General features: G+C 48.5%; 1 protein-coding gene across 3 annotated transcripts in view; it reads right to left on the bottom strand.

Moving 5' to 3' along the window:
- The window catches only part of NTM (neurotrimin), a 631724-nt gene that overhangs the window by 101364 nt on the left and 511652 nt on the right, over positions 1–18708 (bottom strand). For all 3 annotated transcript variants that reach the window (XM_067564047.1, XM_067564057.1, XM_067564063.1), the window contains one exon: positions 13450–13682. In XM_067564047.1, the coding sequence (XP_067420148.1) occupies positions 13450–13682 (233 nt within the window). The remainder of the gene's footprint in view (positions 1–13449; positions 13683–18708) is intronic.

Genomic DNA, 18708 nt, shown 5'->3' with positions numbered 1-18708 from the left:
GGGGGTTGTGCAAACACACAAAGCAGCTGAAGATGAAGGCAGGAAGTGTGAGGCTCAGGTGGTTAAGAGAAGGGGGGAAACTGACTGGTGATATACACGTCTGAGTGGGGACATAGGACCGGATCCTGCCCCCTTGTGTGCACTGAGTCTCACTTTACCCTATAGGCAGGCCCACTGAAATCAATGCAAGGCACTGCAGTCTGCACCAGGAGGCAAAATAAAGCCCAGGCAGAACAGGAACAAAGACTGTATGCTGGAGGGGAAGGATTTGAGTCCTCAGTGTCAGGTCTGCCATACCTAAAATCACAGGTCAAACCCCAGTTACACCAGGTTCATCCTCTTAACATCAGGAGATTAGTTCAGTCCCACAGTTTCCTCTCTGGAGTCTATTGGATGAGACTCAAGTTCTGGGATGCTGATGATCCTCCAATGCCTTCCCACAATTGCCCCCGTGTGCCCAGAATGAAAGAGAAGTTCTCCCTCAACTCACTGGGAAAGAGTCACGGAGCGGCTCAGCTTACTGCACGGCAAAGAGCCTTGGGACATGCCCCTAGAAGTCCTAACAGCTCACACGGGTGCTGGCAGCAGCCGTGAGGATGCTGTGACTCAGGTGTGGCTCTGCAGTGTGTCTACTCACACCTGGGCTAGGGAGTGACATTACATACATGCTCTTGATTCTCTTCCCGTCCTCCCCCACAATCACGCTCTTCCCCACTTGCTCTATAATTAATAACACCACTCAGCACTTATGTAGCACATCCCATCTTCAAAGCACTTTGCAGACATCAACTAATTAATCCTTGTAACTCCCCTCTGAGGTAGGTGAAGATGATTATCTCCATCTCACAGATGTTAAATTGATTTGGAGAGAGGTCAAGTGACTTGGCCAAGGCCACAAAGGGAGTCAATGTCGGATTCGAGGAGGAGACCTCCGTGCTGTCTAGCTGCCAGTCCTGTGTTCACACCGAACACCCCTTGAGTGAATATTAGTGAGCATGGTGAATTACATTTGCAAGTCAAAACTCCCCCCCCCCCACCCAGCCCAGTTCAAATGCAGCACATTCATGTCACAAAGTGTGGCTCATAGCTGGACAGCTGAATTCACTTTTACCAGTTAAGGTGTGTCACCTGGGTGTGGCCAACTCTGGCATCCCATGGGGTTACACATGACCAGTTAATACCTTATTAAACACCACTGTCTTTGTCTACACTAAATGAGAAGTGGTGTTTAACAAGGTCTTAATTAGCATGGTAAGCTAACATGTCTGCCAAATACACCCCCTTTTTTTTTTAACATAGACAAAGCTATTGGAGACCCCGAAGAGTGAAAGATAAAGTCTGTGGTCACTTGCATATTCTTATACAACCCTGTTAACTGCGTATCTCGCTACACCCCAGGGTCAGAATAAGGAGAAAATGAAATGCTGGTAATTTCCTAAATTGCATCCCGAATCCAGGCTCCACCCACGGATGACGCTGGAATGAACTGCCTCTCGAAGTAGATTGAGATGAGGTCATTGCCCTTCGTATTTCTTAGGTCACCAGGGAAATAGCCAATAGTTTTAACCCTTCAGCTGTCATCATTACGGTTCAGAGATGAGAATGTATTGAGATAAATGCGGAAGTTCATAGCTCTCCGTCTCTCATCTTATTGTTCTAGGCTCTCTGCAGACTTGGGCAGAAGTCACTGTGTTGACTAACTTCTTAAGGTTACCTTTGTAACTCCGTAGTCTGGAGAGACTTAATTCAAAGATGTATAAATAAATACTGAGGTTCTGGAACACAAGATGGTGGTCACCATAGCAAAATACCGGCTCGCTGAGCCTATCCACAGAACCCTCTGCTGGCCCCTCTGCAGATGACACACATAGAGGGAATCTTCCCATGGACTCCAGAGACTGAACCAGGCTGACAGGGAGGTAACGGCTCTGCTTTCGACAGCAGCCTGAATGAACTCCAGACTGGGCAGAGGAATGGCAAAGGCATCCGAGTAATTCATGCATTGTAATGAGCCTTTAACTACCAGCCCTTCTCTTGGGGCGAATTAGCTGAGGTTAATGAGATGTCTATAGCAGTGCAGAAGAGACAGCCATTTTGACTGACTCCCATTCGATACCCCTCTGGTAGGTCACCAGGCCTGTTGTTGAAACCCTGACCTCAAAGAGTTCCTCACCTTTCCAGGAGTAGCCCCAGCCCTGACATGCATTATAAACCCATTACACCAACACAGTGAGTGCACTGGGCAGCTTCTCTCTCTCTTCCCTCAGTGAGTGACGTACAAAGTAAACCGGCACAACATTAGTAAAAGCTGTGGTTCACGCTCACCTTCCTCCTACCCACGGCCCAGGAAAAGGCTGCTTAAATCAGGGGAACAACAGCCTCTGCGAAGCATCCCGAGTGCAGTGCTGGGGCCTTGTTTTGTCGCATACTAAACAGCTCAGTTGCAGAAATCGCTTATTAGGAGAGCGGGGGGAGGTGGGGGAAAGAACCTGCGTTAGATGATCTTGTTTATCAGACTGCAGGTTCGTCATGGTGCCATGGCTGGCACTTAGTACTCAAGAGACACAAGTTGGCTTTTCAACAGCACAGAAGAGAGGTGCTGCTGTGACAGACCTAAGAAGAGAGGCAAAGGCGGTAACCTTGTGCAAACGAAGACAGCAACAGAAAAAGAGTGACATAGATATATGCCCACATTGTGACAAGCATGATAGATAGATAGATAGATAGATAGACAGACAGATCAAGGAAATTAAGTGCACCAATAAGGAGTTACTAAAGGAGATGGAAAGTTTGCTTAAAGGAAGGGGTGGTATGAATTTCTCAGCTCTGTATTCTTAGCTCCAAAGCCTTTTCGCCTCAATCAGTTTGAGGAGCATCTCTGCATTCCTTGCTCACTGCACAATCTAAATTCACCCTTTGCCTCTTGATCTGACAAGGAGTCAGTCTCTCTTGGATATGAAAGATTCAAACACACAGGATCAAATTGATCCCTGGTGTAGCTCCATCAGCTTTAGAGGAGTTACGACTGGAGGAAATTTTGACTATTGTGACCTGGCTTTGTCTCTGCACCAATGCTGAGTCTAGTGTAATGCCTGTGTGGTCCAGTCTATAGAGCACTGGCCTGGGAGTCAGGAGACCTGGGTCCTATTTGCAAATTCTGCCACTAGTCTGCTGGGCAACCTTGGGCAAGTCACTTCGTCTCACTGTGCATCTCTTCCCCCTTACATCCTTTGTCTGGCCTGTCTATTTAGTTTGTAAGCTCTTTGGGGCAGGGACTCTTCCCATGTGTTTGCCCAGACCGTAGAACAATGGAGTACTGATCTTGATTATGCCTCCAGGCACTATAATAATAATAACTACTATTACCACCAATGAAGTGCAGCCAACACTAAGGGCCCTAATTTGCACCCTGGCTACAACCACTCCTCTGGGCTGGATGGGCTTTTTCTTGGCCCATCTTAACACCATACCCCGCCATCCAGTCCTTTTCTACTGCAGAAACAAATGCAGGTGTCTGCTGGAGCTTTTAACACTCTGCGCTTCTATCACATTCTCAGGTAGCTTACTGCACCGATTTGTTGTTTGACTGGAAATTCTTCCCTTGTCCTGACGTGCCAAGAGAGGGCATCCTGAACAGAAGCGGCACTAGCAGAGACCAGCACAGCAGAGGGTGCAGTCAGCTATGGGCACAAAGCCAGAAATGATCTAGGTTAGACAAGGCTCGAGATGACTCTGAAGGAAGCTGCCGCTCGCTGGCTGAGGGTGTGACACCGCGTGGAGAAGCGAACAAGGGGGTTAATAGCTGCCGCCTCACAAGTCCATTCACAATAGCTCGAGCTAAGCATTTAGCTACCACAGTGAAGAGCAAGGTATAAGAGAGGTGACGGTTAGGCCTTAGCGCCTCATCCGCTCACATTGGCTCTATTTCGTTGCTTCACAGCACCTGGCCAAGACTGCAGTGTTGGAGGTGAAAGAGCTAGTTACCTTTCAGACTATAGAAGGCACTGGAATTACTTTGCATGAGGCTGGGGGTAACGGGATATTTTTGTTTGGTTCAGTAGCTGCCCTGTCTAGTGCAGGGTCTGCTCCCGCCCCATCGGTTTTATCAGCGTTCCTGAGTGGGAGTGGTTTATGCTCCAGAGCGAAAATACCATGAGGCGGTAGTTTTCCTGTGCGTTGTGGACAAAGTCACGGTTGCCCAGGCCTCACCATGCTGTGACGGCCATGCTCTTGAAATCCACCCTGACCGCAGCTACCGCAGAATGTCCCGGCACAAATGCTTCATGGCCTTCAGTTGGCTAAGCCAGTGCTACTAGATCCGTGCCAGCTGCCTCTTGTCCAACAGGTCTTTGAGTAGCTAAAGCCACTGGTTTCATAAGACCAGCTCCCCTGTCCCACATGAGATCTGGGAAGCCGGGCCTGCTGAATGACTCCCATTTCAATCTGGAGTGGGAGACATGGGTCACTTAACGCCCTGTAGCTTTGGAATTCTTTGCCCCTCTGCCTTAGCCATCCACCAGAGTCCAGCAATGGAGTCTGCAGGGCACCTTTCCTTACCAGGGGCATATGCTGGCCGGGGTTGATTCTATGGTAAATGGCGGTGGTCAGCGAGGTGCTGGGATTTCAGGTTCTGCTCTGGCTCAGGCATAAAACCAGGCACAGATTATGTGTTCAGTTCTTTTTCATTTCCCCTGCAAGCAACCCAGAAGCCTGGCGCCCGAATGGCCAAAAATTGAGGGTCTGACTCTTTTCCCACTTTCACTGTTTTCACAGGCATTGCTACATGGGTTGCAATGGGGCTACCGCCTGATTTACCCCAGTCCAACTGAGGAGGGAACCAGGCCTTAAAAGTTATTCTGATTCACATGTGAACAAAAGGGGCTCATGTCGCCAAAGGAAAATTAATTGGGCAGAGTTCAGTGCTTGAATCAAAACAGACACACAAAGGAAATAAAAGGCAGAGCGAATGTGCCGTGGGCCCAACGGTCCCATTATCTACACCATGCACACCTTGCGGAGACGCTCACGGGGCTGCGTGCCTCCACCCTTCGTGACCGCGTCAGTGCCATATGCTGAGCGAAGCGCCCTTGCTCTCATTCGGCGGGGCAAGATATCAGCGCTTCCCCCTTCTGCCTGAGCTACACAGCCACGCAACTCTGGCAAACAGGTAATTAACTATCAAACAATGGCAGGGATTTGCAGATTAACAGGACCCAGGAAGGAGTGGGAAAACTCATTTACACCAAACAAAGGGGGAGGGAATGATTAGTTGCTCTAGTGACAAGAGAAAGAACCAGATAGGGCCGCAGAAACTGATCAAGAGATGGGAACGGTTTGCTGAAGCACTAAAATTCCACTGTTTTCTATCATGCAAATTTTGTGTCTAAGTGAAATTCAACCCCAGCCAATGCGTTGCTTCCCACCCCCAGTCCATTTCCAGCACCGAGATAAGGCCAACTTTCTTTCATGCATCTTATAAGACTGCGGGAGCCTTTTGCAAACAAGCAGTGGAGAGGGCATGTTACAAATATAAACAGAGCTTTCCAGATGCCTTCCTTCTCCCTCCCCACTCTTACGCCTGCTAACCCCTGGAAGGGCTGTGCTTGCACGACTTAAATCGCTGGAGTGTCCTACAGGGAGCAGGGTGAGGGTGGGCCTGCAGCTGTGGCACAGTAGGCCCCAGAGGCAGGTTTGTTTGGGATTCCCAGACCAAGGTACCGCACCCCAGAAGAGCGCAGCAACCACCATGGTGGCTGAAAGGAGCAGGCGGGGCTCAGAAGCATTTGCTCATTAATGAGACTCGAGGGGGAACGTGAAGATGGAAGGAAGGAAAGCGGTTGTCCCCCACAGCCTACTGGGTTCTGTGTGAAGTCCCCTCTTTCAGAAAGCCATGCATGTTTCCTGCATGTGGTGTCTCATAGATCAGGAGCTGTGGCCTTGCATTTTGCAAATTAGGCTGTTCCAGGATTCCAGGGGGCAATTACTTTTTTGTGGCATATACTTTGGTTGTTCCTCACCCAGAATCCCTCTCTGCTCCCAATCCTCTGATCCCAACTACCCAAAACATTGCCAGATGAAGAGATGAAGTCTCTTGTTCCAATGCCACTTGATTCTATTTAACACAGCCCATCTATGCATGGCACAACTTTCCCGGGGAAGAAACTGAGCCCAGTAGGTATGATCTGTAGGAGACATCACTGAAACCCAAACACACTAGGTCAGGTAAAAGAAAGGCAGCCTCTGCGAATGGTGCATTTCAGTACCAGCAATGAAAAGGCAACATTGATCCTGTGGTTTCGTTTCAGTGAAGCTCAAAAAGGAAAAGTGAAAGGAGTCATGAAACAGGGGCCGAGGCACAGAGCTCCTGAGATCCTCACTCCGAGACAGCTGTGGGTGCTGAGAACCTCTGACAAACAGGCCCAGGATCTTTGCGACTCATAGACTCTAAGGTCAGAAGGGACCAATATGATCATCTAGTCTCACTCCTGCACAACGCAGGCCACAGAACATCACCCACTCACTCCTGTAATAGACCCCTGACCTATGGCTGAGTTACTGAAGTCCTCAAATCATGGTTTAAAGACTTTAAGGTACAGAGAATCCACCAGCAAGTGAGCCGTGCCCCATGCTGCAGAGGAAGGCGAAAACCCCCAGAGCCTTCGCCAATCTGCTCTGGGGGAAAATTCCTTCCCAACCCCAAATATGGCGATGAGTTAAATCCTGAGTGTGTGGGCAAGACTCACCAGCCAGACAGCCCAGAAAGAATTCTCTGTTATAACTCAGAAACCCGTCCCATCACAGGCCATTGGCACATCTACCACCAGTAGTCAAAGATCAGTCAATTGCCAGAATAGCTTGTTAGTTTGCAACCAGCCCAGGCCACTAATGACTAGCATCACGTGTTTTAAAGTGGCTTATTGAATTTGAGGGTCTTAATTTTTGGGTGCCCAACTGGAGCCTCACTTGGGCTTGATTCTCAGAGTTGCTTTGGAGCACCCACCGCTCCTGTGGAAGTCAGTGGAGCAGCAGGGGCCCAGCATCCCTAAAAATCAGGGCCGCGGTGTCCGCAGTTGAGCATCACCAAACAGAAGCACCCATAACCAGTGGCCACTTTTGAAAACGTGAGTTTCCCTGTTCAGTGGCAGGGTTGATCTGAGTTCCGTGGCTCGCAGTCCGGCTCTCAGTGGGCAAGCATCCACATCTCTGAGCCCAATGCCATACAGGGTGTTAGTCAGCACTCTTGCTGGCATTTCCAGCAGACAGGACAGGGAATTTCATTAACAGGGTCATTCCCTCCCAGCTGGGTTGAGGCTCCTTGGCGGTGGGAACGGAAAGGCTTGCACAGCTGCTATTCATGCTGAACACAACAATCCTTTGCATTTCTATAAAAAGATTTCAGTCTGCAAGACTGTCACAACCCAGCACTACATAGGTATCATTCCCAAGTTGTGCTACAGCCATTCTTGTGCTCCTGATTATCTTCCGCATAATCCAGTCCCCTACCATGGGAGAACACTCCCCCCAAGGAAAGCTTCCTTCTCTCCCATTCTCCCCATCCCATTTCCCTTCAACTGAACCCTCTAGTTGTTTCTCTCCATGATGCCACTTCTCACACAAGCTGATATGTCAAACCCACCTCCTCATACTCCCCTTTCCCACTGCAATGCACCAGCAATATCCCAGCATGCAGGAAAGCCTATACTTGAATACCCCACAAAGGCAACTTGCCCGTGGGGGGAAGAGGACATATGAGTCCTAGAGAAGAAGTCCATAGTGTGTTTTGACATCTTCATTGTGCAAGTCTGGAGCACATGCATAAATCACAAGAGCTCGGAGGAGATGGAGGAAGCAGACATCCTAGACAAAAGGGGAAGATCTCACTGCCCTAGAAGAATGGTCCCTTTGGAGAACACAGACTGACCCAGAACAGACTTTAATGGTGCTCTCGCTTCCAGAATTTTGCCCAAAGGCCCCTCCCTATGCCTTAGAGCTTTGGTTGTGGCCACCGCGTCTTATCATCTGTTTCAGGCTATTACCTTAACGGAGCGTATCTAAAATTTGAGTCATTTTCCTGTGGTTAAACCCCAGCCATGGAATATTATTAGCCATCTGAGCTGGGGCTCCACTGGTCCACAAATATGTCACGTACAGAGTCTGCTCCAGTCTTACGAAGGTTTGAGAACGAGATGTGGAAGGGGTAGAGTTCAACCACTCCTGGGAGAAGGGAAATTTCCAGGTTGGCTCTTCAATGGGGAGTCAGGTGGGTCAAAGCTGTGGGGTGTCAGGGATGGACAAAGTGGCTCAGATGTTATCACCAACTGAATTTTTTTCTCCTCAGACTCAAACCAAACCCTCCCAAGAGATTGAGGCAGCTCCGATAACTGTTTCTAAGGCAGCTCTCTTCCATTTTCACAGCTGTGCCGTGCTTCCAGCCTCTGACCTCAACCAGAAGTAGAAATGCCAAAATCCCATGAAGGGAGAGGACTAGAAAAGCAGGACTGAACAGCCCAGCCCACTTCAGTATTTGACAGCCCACCGTCAAATAAACTTCACAGCACAAGAGGAGCTGCTCTCATTCCGCAGTTGGAAAAGCAGCTGTTTGCTCTTCCCCTGATGGGCAGGTTTGGGATTCTTTCCTGAGAGGCGAGATGAGTTTCCCTTCCCTGTTTTAGTTTTACAAGAAAGTTGCCTGGGAAGTGAGCTGTCTGGGCAGGACACTAGGGGCCATGGCAGTGGGTCCTACAGATGAACTCTGGCACTGACAGTAGGTCTGGCCCTGGTTGGACCACAGAGCTCCACCGTTTGCAAGGAGGGAAGAGTTGCTCTTTCAGAGACTGGTTTTTTATAGGCCGGTTATCCTGGTTCATATTCTTATAGGACACATTTTCCAAAGGTCATACATGTCAGTCCATTTGGCATCCTGGCCAAATTCTACTCTGGGTCATTACAGTCTGCCTCCCCTGCACTTTTAATTGAATACAACATTTTTCTTCACTTCCTTTCCTAAAGAATTATGTAGCATTGCTGCATGCTGTTAAAGTGTCGCTGCACACCACCCCAGCAGTGGCTGCCTTTTAACAATGAGCTAAGCAATTCCTGTCGGAAACAGAAGGCCTGATTCTGCAAGGTACTGAATATCCTCAACTCCAACCAACCACAATGTGAGCTGAGGGCACTCAGCATCTTGCAAGATTGGGCCAATCATTTGTGAAACACTTGAGAATCCTCCATTGCTTTGGAGTGAAACTACAGAGAAATAAGACAGGATTTGACTTTGGTATCCAGTGAGGGAGAGAGGGGCTGGGTGCTTAAGAATATGGGGAAAGTTAGCTCAGGAAACCTGGCAGCAGAATCAGGACAGATCCAACATAATTGTGTTGTGTCACCTCGGGGTGTGATAGCAACTCCAGAACTTTTAGGTGATCAGCTTCATTTTAAAAAACTCAGGCAGGTAATAACAGATTGCAAGATAAAAAGCAAGTATTTGGGGTGGCAATGCATCCCCTTTCCATTTCACAGTTAGAGGAGATGGGGAAAGTCCGGCTCCATTTAGTTTGCTTGTTTGCTTTAAAAGAAAGGGAGGGGGAGGGAAAAGCCCTGGAATCTTTTTGGCCTTCTATTCATTAGGCTGTCGATAACGCTCAACCCCAGCATATCGACAGCAGATTAGCTCAACCCAACGCTGTGTACAAGACTGATGCCTTTTTAACCTAGCTTGTTTCCAAATCAATACACCCATCAACATTGGAAAAAATTAGCCCGAGATGAGATTCCAATACTCAGGCTGGTGTGTCATGCTAAAAGGGCTCCTGTCCAATTCCTAGAGAAAGGCTGCTAGGAAGCGATTAGAAGTTTTCCATTAATCCTCCCCCCAGACTGCCAGAGCTAAGAATGCAACATTTCACACGCTTCACACCACACACACTCCATCCTGTCCAACATCCCCTGACCCAGGTTCCTTCAGCACAGACACACTTGAACATATGTCAACACTGGTGAGCACACACATTCTGAGGAGTGTGCATGCACACGCATGTGAATATATACGGCCTGAATGGTGGCCACACATTGGCTTGTGCTGCTGAGCAGAAAGCAGATCAGCCCCCTACATGATGGTGTACAAACCGGTTGAAGATCCTCAGCTTGTCCGCCCATCCCTATAACATAACTGTTTTCCATTGTTACGCTCCCACTAGCGACTGTGGGGATGAAGTGGTTGAGAAATTCAACTGCAACATCGAGAAAGAGCTAGCAGCAGTTCACTGCAGAGACATCTTAAGGTTACGGGGTAACTGGAATGATTGCATTGGTCCTGGGAGTGACCTAGAACGGTGCAGCTGTGTTGGGAAATTTGGCTATGCAAGACAACAAGCAGAAGACTGTGACTCATGCAATTTGTGATTAGAAATGACTCAGTATTAGTGAATACTTTGTTCAAGCACAAAGCATCAAGGAGATGGACTTGGACATGACTGGATTTGAGGACTTCTTCATGGCCTCAAAGAGATGTCATTTTGGTGGGATGGGGAATCAATTCCTCAAGAAGGCCAATATTGGATCTGATCATAACTTAGTAATAGCCAAAATAAGGATCAAACTGCAAAGCAAGAAATGCCCAGCAAGTACCTCCATGTCCATTATAATGTTGACAAACTGAAAGTCCAACAAACACAAGTGGAATTTAAGAAGGTGATTGAACAAAAGCTTCAAGCTGCTGACAGCTGCACAGGTAGCATAGATCAGATAGAGTACAATATCTCCTTCTGCATTACAGAAACCCTGGATGTACTCCGGGGGAAATGGACCCTAAAGAAGAGACCTTGGCTCACGGAGAAGATTATTGAGTTGTGTGATCAACGAAGGAAGAGCACAAAGGAAGACTGATGAAACTGCAAGACAGCAATATTCCTGTCTAACACGAGACATAGGTTCACTGATTAAAGCGGCAAAAAGAGAGTAACCTGAACAAGAGTGCATCAATATATAGAACTCCTTTGTAGCAAATGCCACAAGGAAGACCTACCGAACCAGCAAGATTCTTTTAAAAGTTTTACCAGGCAGGGAAAATACAGTTTCACCCAACACTTGGGGTAGGTATTGCTAAGATCTGTGTAACATGAACAAAACAAATTCAAAGTTGGAAGTCAAAGAGGCAGAGGTGATCTACACAAGAAGCTTGACTTATCCTGGTGAACCTCCTCTTACGTCAAGGAGGTTGAGGGTGCCGTGAGATCACTGAAAAAGACATAAAGCCTGGAGCAGATAACACAGGAGCAGAACTAATTAGAAGTGGCTGAGAGGAACTCATCTTGGCACACCATACATTTGTCAGTGTGATTTGGGAGTTTGGAAGATGTCCCAAGATTAGGAAACAGTCCCTGATGGTTCTTATTAACACAACGAGGGTCTCTGCTCTGTGTGGAAATGACTTCATCTCATTATTGAAACACCCTAACAAAATATTTCTGCGCATTATTTTGAAGAGAATTGTAGGCCAGGTACAGAACTTTCTGCTGAAGAACAAGCTGGGTTTAGACCCAAGAGAGGTACAGTGGAGCAAATATTCCATCTGCATGCGCTTTGTGAGGAAGTGCTGCAGAATGTTGGGGAGGTGGTACATGTCTTTGCGGATTTTGTACAGGCATTTGACAACACGCAACGCACACTTCTTTGGGCAATCCTGCAGCTTGTTGGAGTTGGTGAAAATGCAATAAAGCTTGTAGAAAATAGCTGTGGACGCACAACGGCTTTGGTGTTTGTGGGATGTGAGCAACGTAGTTGGATTGAGTTGCGGATGGGGGTTAAACCCGGCAGCGTTTTCTCACTCTCCCACTTCCATTGTGATGCTGAAGAACATAGGCGGTGTGCGAGCCTTTCCTCTGGGGAGGCGACTGAATGCCAGAAGCTCCCAAGAAGTGGGGGGCCCACCAGCGCCCAGACCGTGGCCCCGAACCCCCTGTGAGGCATTTTCCCTCAAGGTCCTGTCCCCACTCCCCTCTTCCCCGCAAGGCCCTGCCCTCACTCTGCTGCCCAGGCCTTAAGCTCTGCCGTGGGGCTCCTCACTGTCCACCCCTCCCCCAGACTCCTGACTTCCCCTCCCCACCCTCCCCGAGTTCCTTACAGGGCTCAGACCTGTTCCTTCCCCCGGCTCACACCCCGTGAGGCCCTGGAGGGGAAGAGGTGAGGCCTGTGCTGCAGCCGGGGGAGGCAGGACAGCTTGGGGTGGCGGCTTCCCGGGGACCTCAAATTAAGCTGGAGCTGGGAGGCAGGAACTCCACGGCCACCACCACTTCCCCTTGCACTTCCCACTTCCCCTTGCACTTCTGCCTTCATATGGAAATGCTACAGGTGATTGCTGCACATCAGGTATACCTCGCATATGACCAACGAGGAGGTAAACGCCCAAATTTACAGTATAACTAGAGTGATGTCTGATATCTTCAAGATGAACAGCCAAAGACAACTTGTTTGCATGCCATGTGGTTTGAGGCAGGTGTGGTTTGATGATGTCACGGACTGGACGGGACGCTGTACGGTGCTTCTCAAGGCTATGTGAAGATGGCAAAACATGGAGGAAGATTGCTGGCCTGTGACTCCCATGTGTTGTGTTTACTGTTCACTGTGACATTACTCTGTGGAACTTTGCACTGGGAGAGAATGTGTGTATGGACACACAGGTGAGCACACGCAGCCTGACTAGCATACATGCACACACCAGCGAACTCACACTTAGAAAACTCAACTCTCCAATACAAACATACTCTCTCCTCCCTACACACACACGTATCCAGTTTGAACATGTAAGTAGACACCCACCATTCCTATACTCCTGCAGAGCACACAGATCTGCTTCCAGCACACACATCTTTCTCCCAAGATGGATGTGCTTGCTCTCCCCCTCTCTCTTTCTCTCTCCTCTACCTCACACATAATTTGCTTTGTAAATTCCCTCCAGTCTGAGAAAATAATAGTTTGAACAGTGTCTGGGTCACAATCTCCAGTGTCTGAGGTTGAGGTAGTCAGAGGGAGTCGGGCAAGCCCTGCCCCATCGTCGCAGAAAAAATAAGACACCTGGACTTTGCCTAGTTTTGCGTGGACAGCCTGGCCCTCGAGATCCTGCTCCACTTCAGGCTAAACAACCCTCACTATGACTCGTGAACTCAGCTTCATGCCAGATGGGCAGGCTGTGTGGGACAGCCGGAACACGGCTGGCAAAGAGCAAAGGCATGTAGACGAATTGGAATTAAGATGCAGTTGTTTGGGAAGAGGGAGACTATGATGGAGCCATGAGAACAAGGGAACTGGGAATAAAGGTCTTGGGGCAATTGGAAAAAGGAGTTACAAGGGGTAGTCGGAAGAGGAACCAGGAGAGATGGGAGAAGAGAAACCAAGGAAGCAGGGCAATGAGATCCTAGCAACGCAAGAAGGCTTATCTCCCCTGGGCCTTACCTTGCACGATGAGATGTACCCGTGATGTTTTTGGGTGATTGTCTGTCTGCACAGAGCAGGTGTAGGGGCCCTCGTCATACACGTCAACGTCCTGGATCTGGATGCTGTACTGGGTTTGGGTGTTGGACAGGAGCACCACCCGGGGGTCCAAGCACCACTTGTCGTTGCCAGCATAGAGAATGCTGCTCCGATTCAGCCAGGCCACTCGAGTGACTCTGTTATCCACGGAGCACCTGAGGGGGAAGGAGAAAAGTTATGCATCAGCACATCACCTCTAGAGGTTATGCTCCCCACTGCCTCTTTTCGTTTCTTTCCTTCCTTTTCTTTTTTTAGTTTTGCCGTGAGCAGCAGTTTCAGAGACCCGTAGTGTGGGTCTCCCAGGAGGAGAACATAAGCACTTTGCCTGCTGTGCTCAAGGCTTTTTGTTCCATCTAAAATTCTACCTGAGCTTCAGATCAATTCAAGAGGCTTTTGAAAAAGATCCTCAATTATTTTAGTGTTACATAGCTTGAGCTCTTCTCAATCTGCCCTCTGTCATTCCCAGGTGGCTCTTTGGGCCCCTCCATTCATCCTGATGCTGCCATTCACCAAGGGCCAGCTTAGCTACAACCTTAAACTTTTGTCCAAATGTCAATTCCAACTTCTTGGAAAGTTCAGTCTATTTCCTCCCCCAGCGCAACCTTATTTTTCATTTTCCCCAGAGATCTCCAGCTCCATGCAGCCAGGAGAACAAAGGGTGAAGAACAGAAAGGCAAGCTAGTCTCTCACTGTTTCTGGAAGCAGGAAAGATAAAATATTTCTTTTCTCCCAAGTTTTCCAGGCTGACACTCTCAAAAAAAGATCTGGACGCTCATCCAAAGAGAACCTTTGAACCTCCTAAATTTTACCCAGGGTGAGCATCCTCCCTTTCTTTCCCTCATCCACATCACCATCATATCATCTAAACAGCAGTTACTGTCACTAAATTCTTCTTCCCAGATCCCCGACTGCAAAATCAGAGTGCTTCTCTTTCACTGGGGCTTCAAGCTCTTTTACCATAACTCGTGAACTTATGTGACAGGAAAACATTCAAGCACCCAAGCTGACTACAGCTGTAGTACAGTATTAAACCGCCTTTATAACCCAGAGAAAGAGCTTTGTTAGATGTCTGTGGCATGGGATAATGTCCAAACATAAACCTGCTCAGCCTACGATCCCCTGCTTATATTCTCTCTAGTCTACTTCATAGCTTTTTCCAGCAGTGGTGATGCAAATTAACTTCCAGGTTAGTGAGCGAGGGAGCAGCAGCTATAGCAGAGGTGGTAAATAGAAATCTCAGTGAACGCAATAGATTTTATGGGCTGTATGTCGTCGATGAAGTGACAGCTAGGATGAATGTGGCCCCCATGTGTGATCTGTTAATGAGGTCAGGAAGGAATTTTCCCCCAGGGCAGATTGGCAGAGGCCCTATGGCTTTTTCGCCTTCCTCTGTAGCATGGGGCATGGGTCACTTGCTGGTGGATTCGCTGTACCTTGAAGTCTTTAAACCATGATTTGAGGACTTCAATAACTATTTGAGTCTATTACAGGAGTGGGTGGGTGAGGTTCTGTGGCCTGCGTTGTGCAGGAGGTCAGACTAGATGATCATATTGGTCCCTTTTGACCTTAAAGTCTATGAGTCTATGCGTTTTTGCAGTCCTGCACATCCTCCAGGAACCTCGTCCTTCCTCAGTGTTAGCATATTGGGTGTGCTACCCCAGTCTAAGTAATAAACAATAATAAGAAGTAACCTGGAAGATAACTAAAGTGGTGTAAGTCTGGGAAATAGGACTTCTGAGTTCTGTTCTTGGTTCTCCTATTGACTCACAGTGTGATGCTGGAAAATCACAACCCCCCTCTGTGCAACCATTTACTTCACAGAGATCCAGCAAGCATACTTTCACAGTATTTTATCTTTGTTAGGTCCTAATCTGGTCTCCCCTTACCATAGTACTGAGGACCTCATAGTCTTTAATGTATTGACACCCCACAACACCCCTGTGAGACTGGCCATTGCTACTACCTCCATTTTACAGATGGAGAATGGAGGCACAGAGAGGCTGTGGCTCACCCAGGGGGTTTGTGGCAGAGCTGGGATTTGAACCCAGGTCTTCCAAATCCATTCGAGTGCCATGGCCACTAGAATATTGTTCCTCTCTGCTTTGGAGACCATGAGATGAACGGAGCCACTGACGTGCACAGATTTTTATTAGTCCTTAAAAAAACATGGCTTCGCTATGGGCAAACCCTGATGGTTTTATTCAGTTCTTGCTTAATCAAACTCCCTTCAGTGGGAGTTTTGACTGCATAAGGACTAAGCAAAGTCTCTAGGATTTCACCCAAGAAGACAAAGCTACTGCATCCCTCTCTTTTTTAATGAATTATAGAGCTGGGCTGGAGCCACAGAGTTTAAGAGCCAACACTGGAGGCTACCTGGATGCAGGGCTCTGGTCTGGGCCTGCCTCAATAGACACATTTAAACAAACTGCAAAAGAAAGGTTCCAGCCAATGCTACAAGGCCCATTTCTGTACAAAGGAAGAGGTGCCCTATCTGCTGGGTTTGGTGGCTCCGAGGGATATTTCAAATACACAGCAGGTGATGGAAATGCAGATGATTAACCGCTGGTCGCCTTCTGCAGAAGTTTGCACCATAAACCAGTGAGCAGGTTTAAACCAAAAATTCTCCCCCTTCTCTCCTCCCCTTTTGTGAAGCACACCAGCTTGGAGGCCCCTGGACAACAATGGAAGCAGACAGTGTGTAATCCAAGATTCCTCTCCATCAAAGGGGCATTCAAGTGCTTTTGAAAAGTAACAGAGCTCAGGCAACACATGAGGCTACAGCGAAATCAGTGCTTTTGCCCTTCACAGCGCCTGGTCACAATCTCTTCTTATCACCTAGGCATGCTCCTCTGTCCCCTGGATTGGCAGACTAAGGGCTCTGGCTCTTTTATTTATGTTGTATTTCCTTCCTCTTAAAATTAAAAAAAAAAAACATTAAAAAAAAAAAAAAAAAAGCAGAATACAAACAGCTACCTGGGACCATGCACCCAAGGCTCGGACACTGCAGCAATATTCCTGAGACCAGACCCCCGTCCTCCAGGCCTTCTACATGGGATTCCTGAACAAGGGCTATAGGGACAGGTTTTCATCCCTCCCTCCGACCCAGGGGAGAAAGGGATGAGCCAGGCACAATGGCTGTCTTTATACTCAGAGACTAACTACGCCCTGCTGATAGCGCATCCCTCCCTAGGGGAGAGGGATGGACGGGTTACGGTACCAAGGCTGCTACGTAATGCCGTCCAAAGCTCCCCAAGGGTGGCATAGCTCTGCTCTGTCCTCTGCGTGGGATGTACCTACAGACCTGTACGATGTCAATAGGCATCTTTTCACTGGCTTCTCTGGGAGCTGGACCAAGCCCCTGAGTTCTAAGTGACTTGCCCAGCATCACAGAAGCATCAGATGCATCCCATTGACATCAGTGGAGTCACGCCAGGCCTGAATTTAGCCCACAGTGAGTCAGAGTCAGACCCAGGAATCCTGACTCTCCCCGACACCCCATGGCCGCTGCCACACTAATAAAGGCCAGCATCAGCTGCACACATCGGGGACCTAGGAAGGGTGGAGAGCTCTCAATCTGACCCATGGCTGCCATCCAGAGCCATGCTGGAGCACAGCAACGCTACCTATTTTTAGGGAAGGGAGCAGATTCTGAAAGGGAAGACGCCATCTGGCCCAGGCTCGCTTCCCGCTCCTGACACTGAGTGCAGCTCAGGGCGGCTGAATGATCCTGCGATCTCCCTTCTCCTTCCCATCTGGTTCCTTGCCCTCTTCCAGCTGCTCCTAAATAAAAGCCGAGCCTGTCGATGGGATGTCCTGCCTTCCCCACAAAGAAAACAGGAAGGATCAGAGCAAACAAAATAACCAGCCACCTGTTTGGTGGCAACAGCCAGGGCAAGCTCCAAATACAGGGGGGGGAGGCTAAAATACACGGTGGAGTCCGGAAACTTTCCCTCCCTCCTTTCCTTCCAGCAACATTCAAAGCCCAGAGAAACATACTTCTCGCTCACTTCTGCACGGCTTTGAAGCCTCTCTCTCCCTGTGATGTGCAGGTGAGGGAGGGGGGAATGGGTCCCCGGGGTGCCAGGAAACCAAAAAGGTCTCAGAGAAGATGTACAAGTAATTAAGCATAGACAAGGTAATTTTGTCTCTCAAGATCCTTAATCCCCTTTACACTCCAGCTCAGGATTCAGAGTCTTCTCCTGCAGGAAAATGAAAAGCCAGGAGTCCCCCAGCCAGGGGAGGCAATGCTCTTGGTCCTGCGCTCTGCTTTCTCCCTGCATCTCTTTCCCCTTCAAATCCCGAGTCCCAGGTCTCCCAGCTTCCCGTGGCGAGAAGGGGAGGCCGTTAACAAGCTGCTAGCACAGCATCTTCCTTGCTCAGCAGCAATGGTTTGCTGAGGGAGATCCCAATGACAGGGGGAGGAGAGGATGACTTGTTAATATCCCACCACCCAGATGCAGCAGGGGTGAGTTGACCCCATCTCTGGATCCCTCTATTCCAGTGGTTCTCAACCAGGGGGATGTGTACCCGTGGGGGTATGAAGAGGTCTTCCAGGGGGTACCTCAACTCATCCAGTCATTTGGCTAGTTTTACAACAGGCTACATAAAAAGCACTAGCAAAGTCAGTACAAATTAAAATTCCATACAGACAGTGACTTGTTTATACTGCTCTGTCTATGATACACTGAAATGCAAGTACAATATTTATATTTCAATTGATTTATTTTATAATTATATAGTAAAAATGAGACCGTAAGCCATTTTTCCGTAATAGTGTGCTGTGATATTTTTGTCTTTTTATATCTGAGTTTGTAAGCAAGTAATTTTTAAGTGAGGTAAAACTTAGGGGTACACAAGACAAATCAGACTCCTATAAGGGGTACAGTGGTCTGGAAAGGAGCAGCCCTGGGGTCAGTCTAACTTATGGCAGTCTAGCCTACATTGCTATTGGCTGCACTGCACACTCTAGTATGTCACACCAGAGCTACCCCCATGCTCACCCCTGTTCCTCCCCCAGCTCTGTCCCAGCACACCCCCTATGCTGAGGCCTGCAGGACAGGATAGGACAGGGCTCCTTATGTATGCAGTTCCTGCACTGGGAGAATTCTACCCTGGGGCCCTTTGTGGCTTACTTACAAACTCTACTTGCTGTGGGAGTGGTGAACAGCAGCCAGAATTAGC

The sequence above is a fragment of the Emydura macquarii genome, unplaced genomic scaffold, assembly GCF_026122565.2.
Source record: "Emydura macquarii macquarii isolate MOO-44397 ecotype Brisbane River unplaced genomic scaffold, CSIRO-AGI_Emac_v2 contig_312, whole genome shotgun sequence".
Classification (NCBI taxonomy): Eukaryota; Metazoa; Chordata; order Testudines; family Chelidae; genus Emydura; species Emydura macquarii.
Note: the sequence above shows the minus strand (reverse complement) of the source record. Positions and strands in the feature narration are given on the sequence as shown.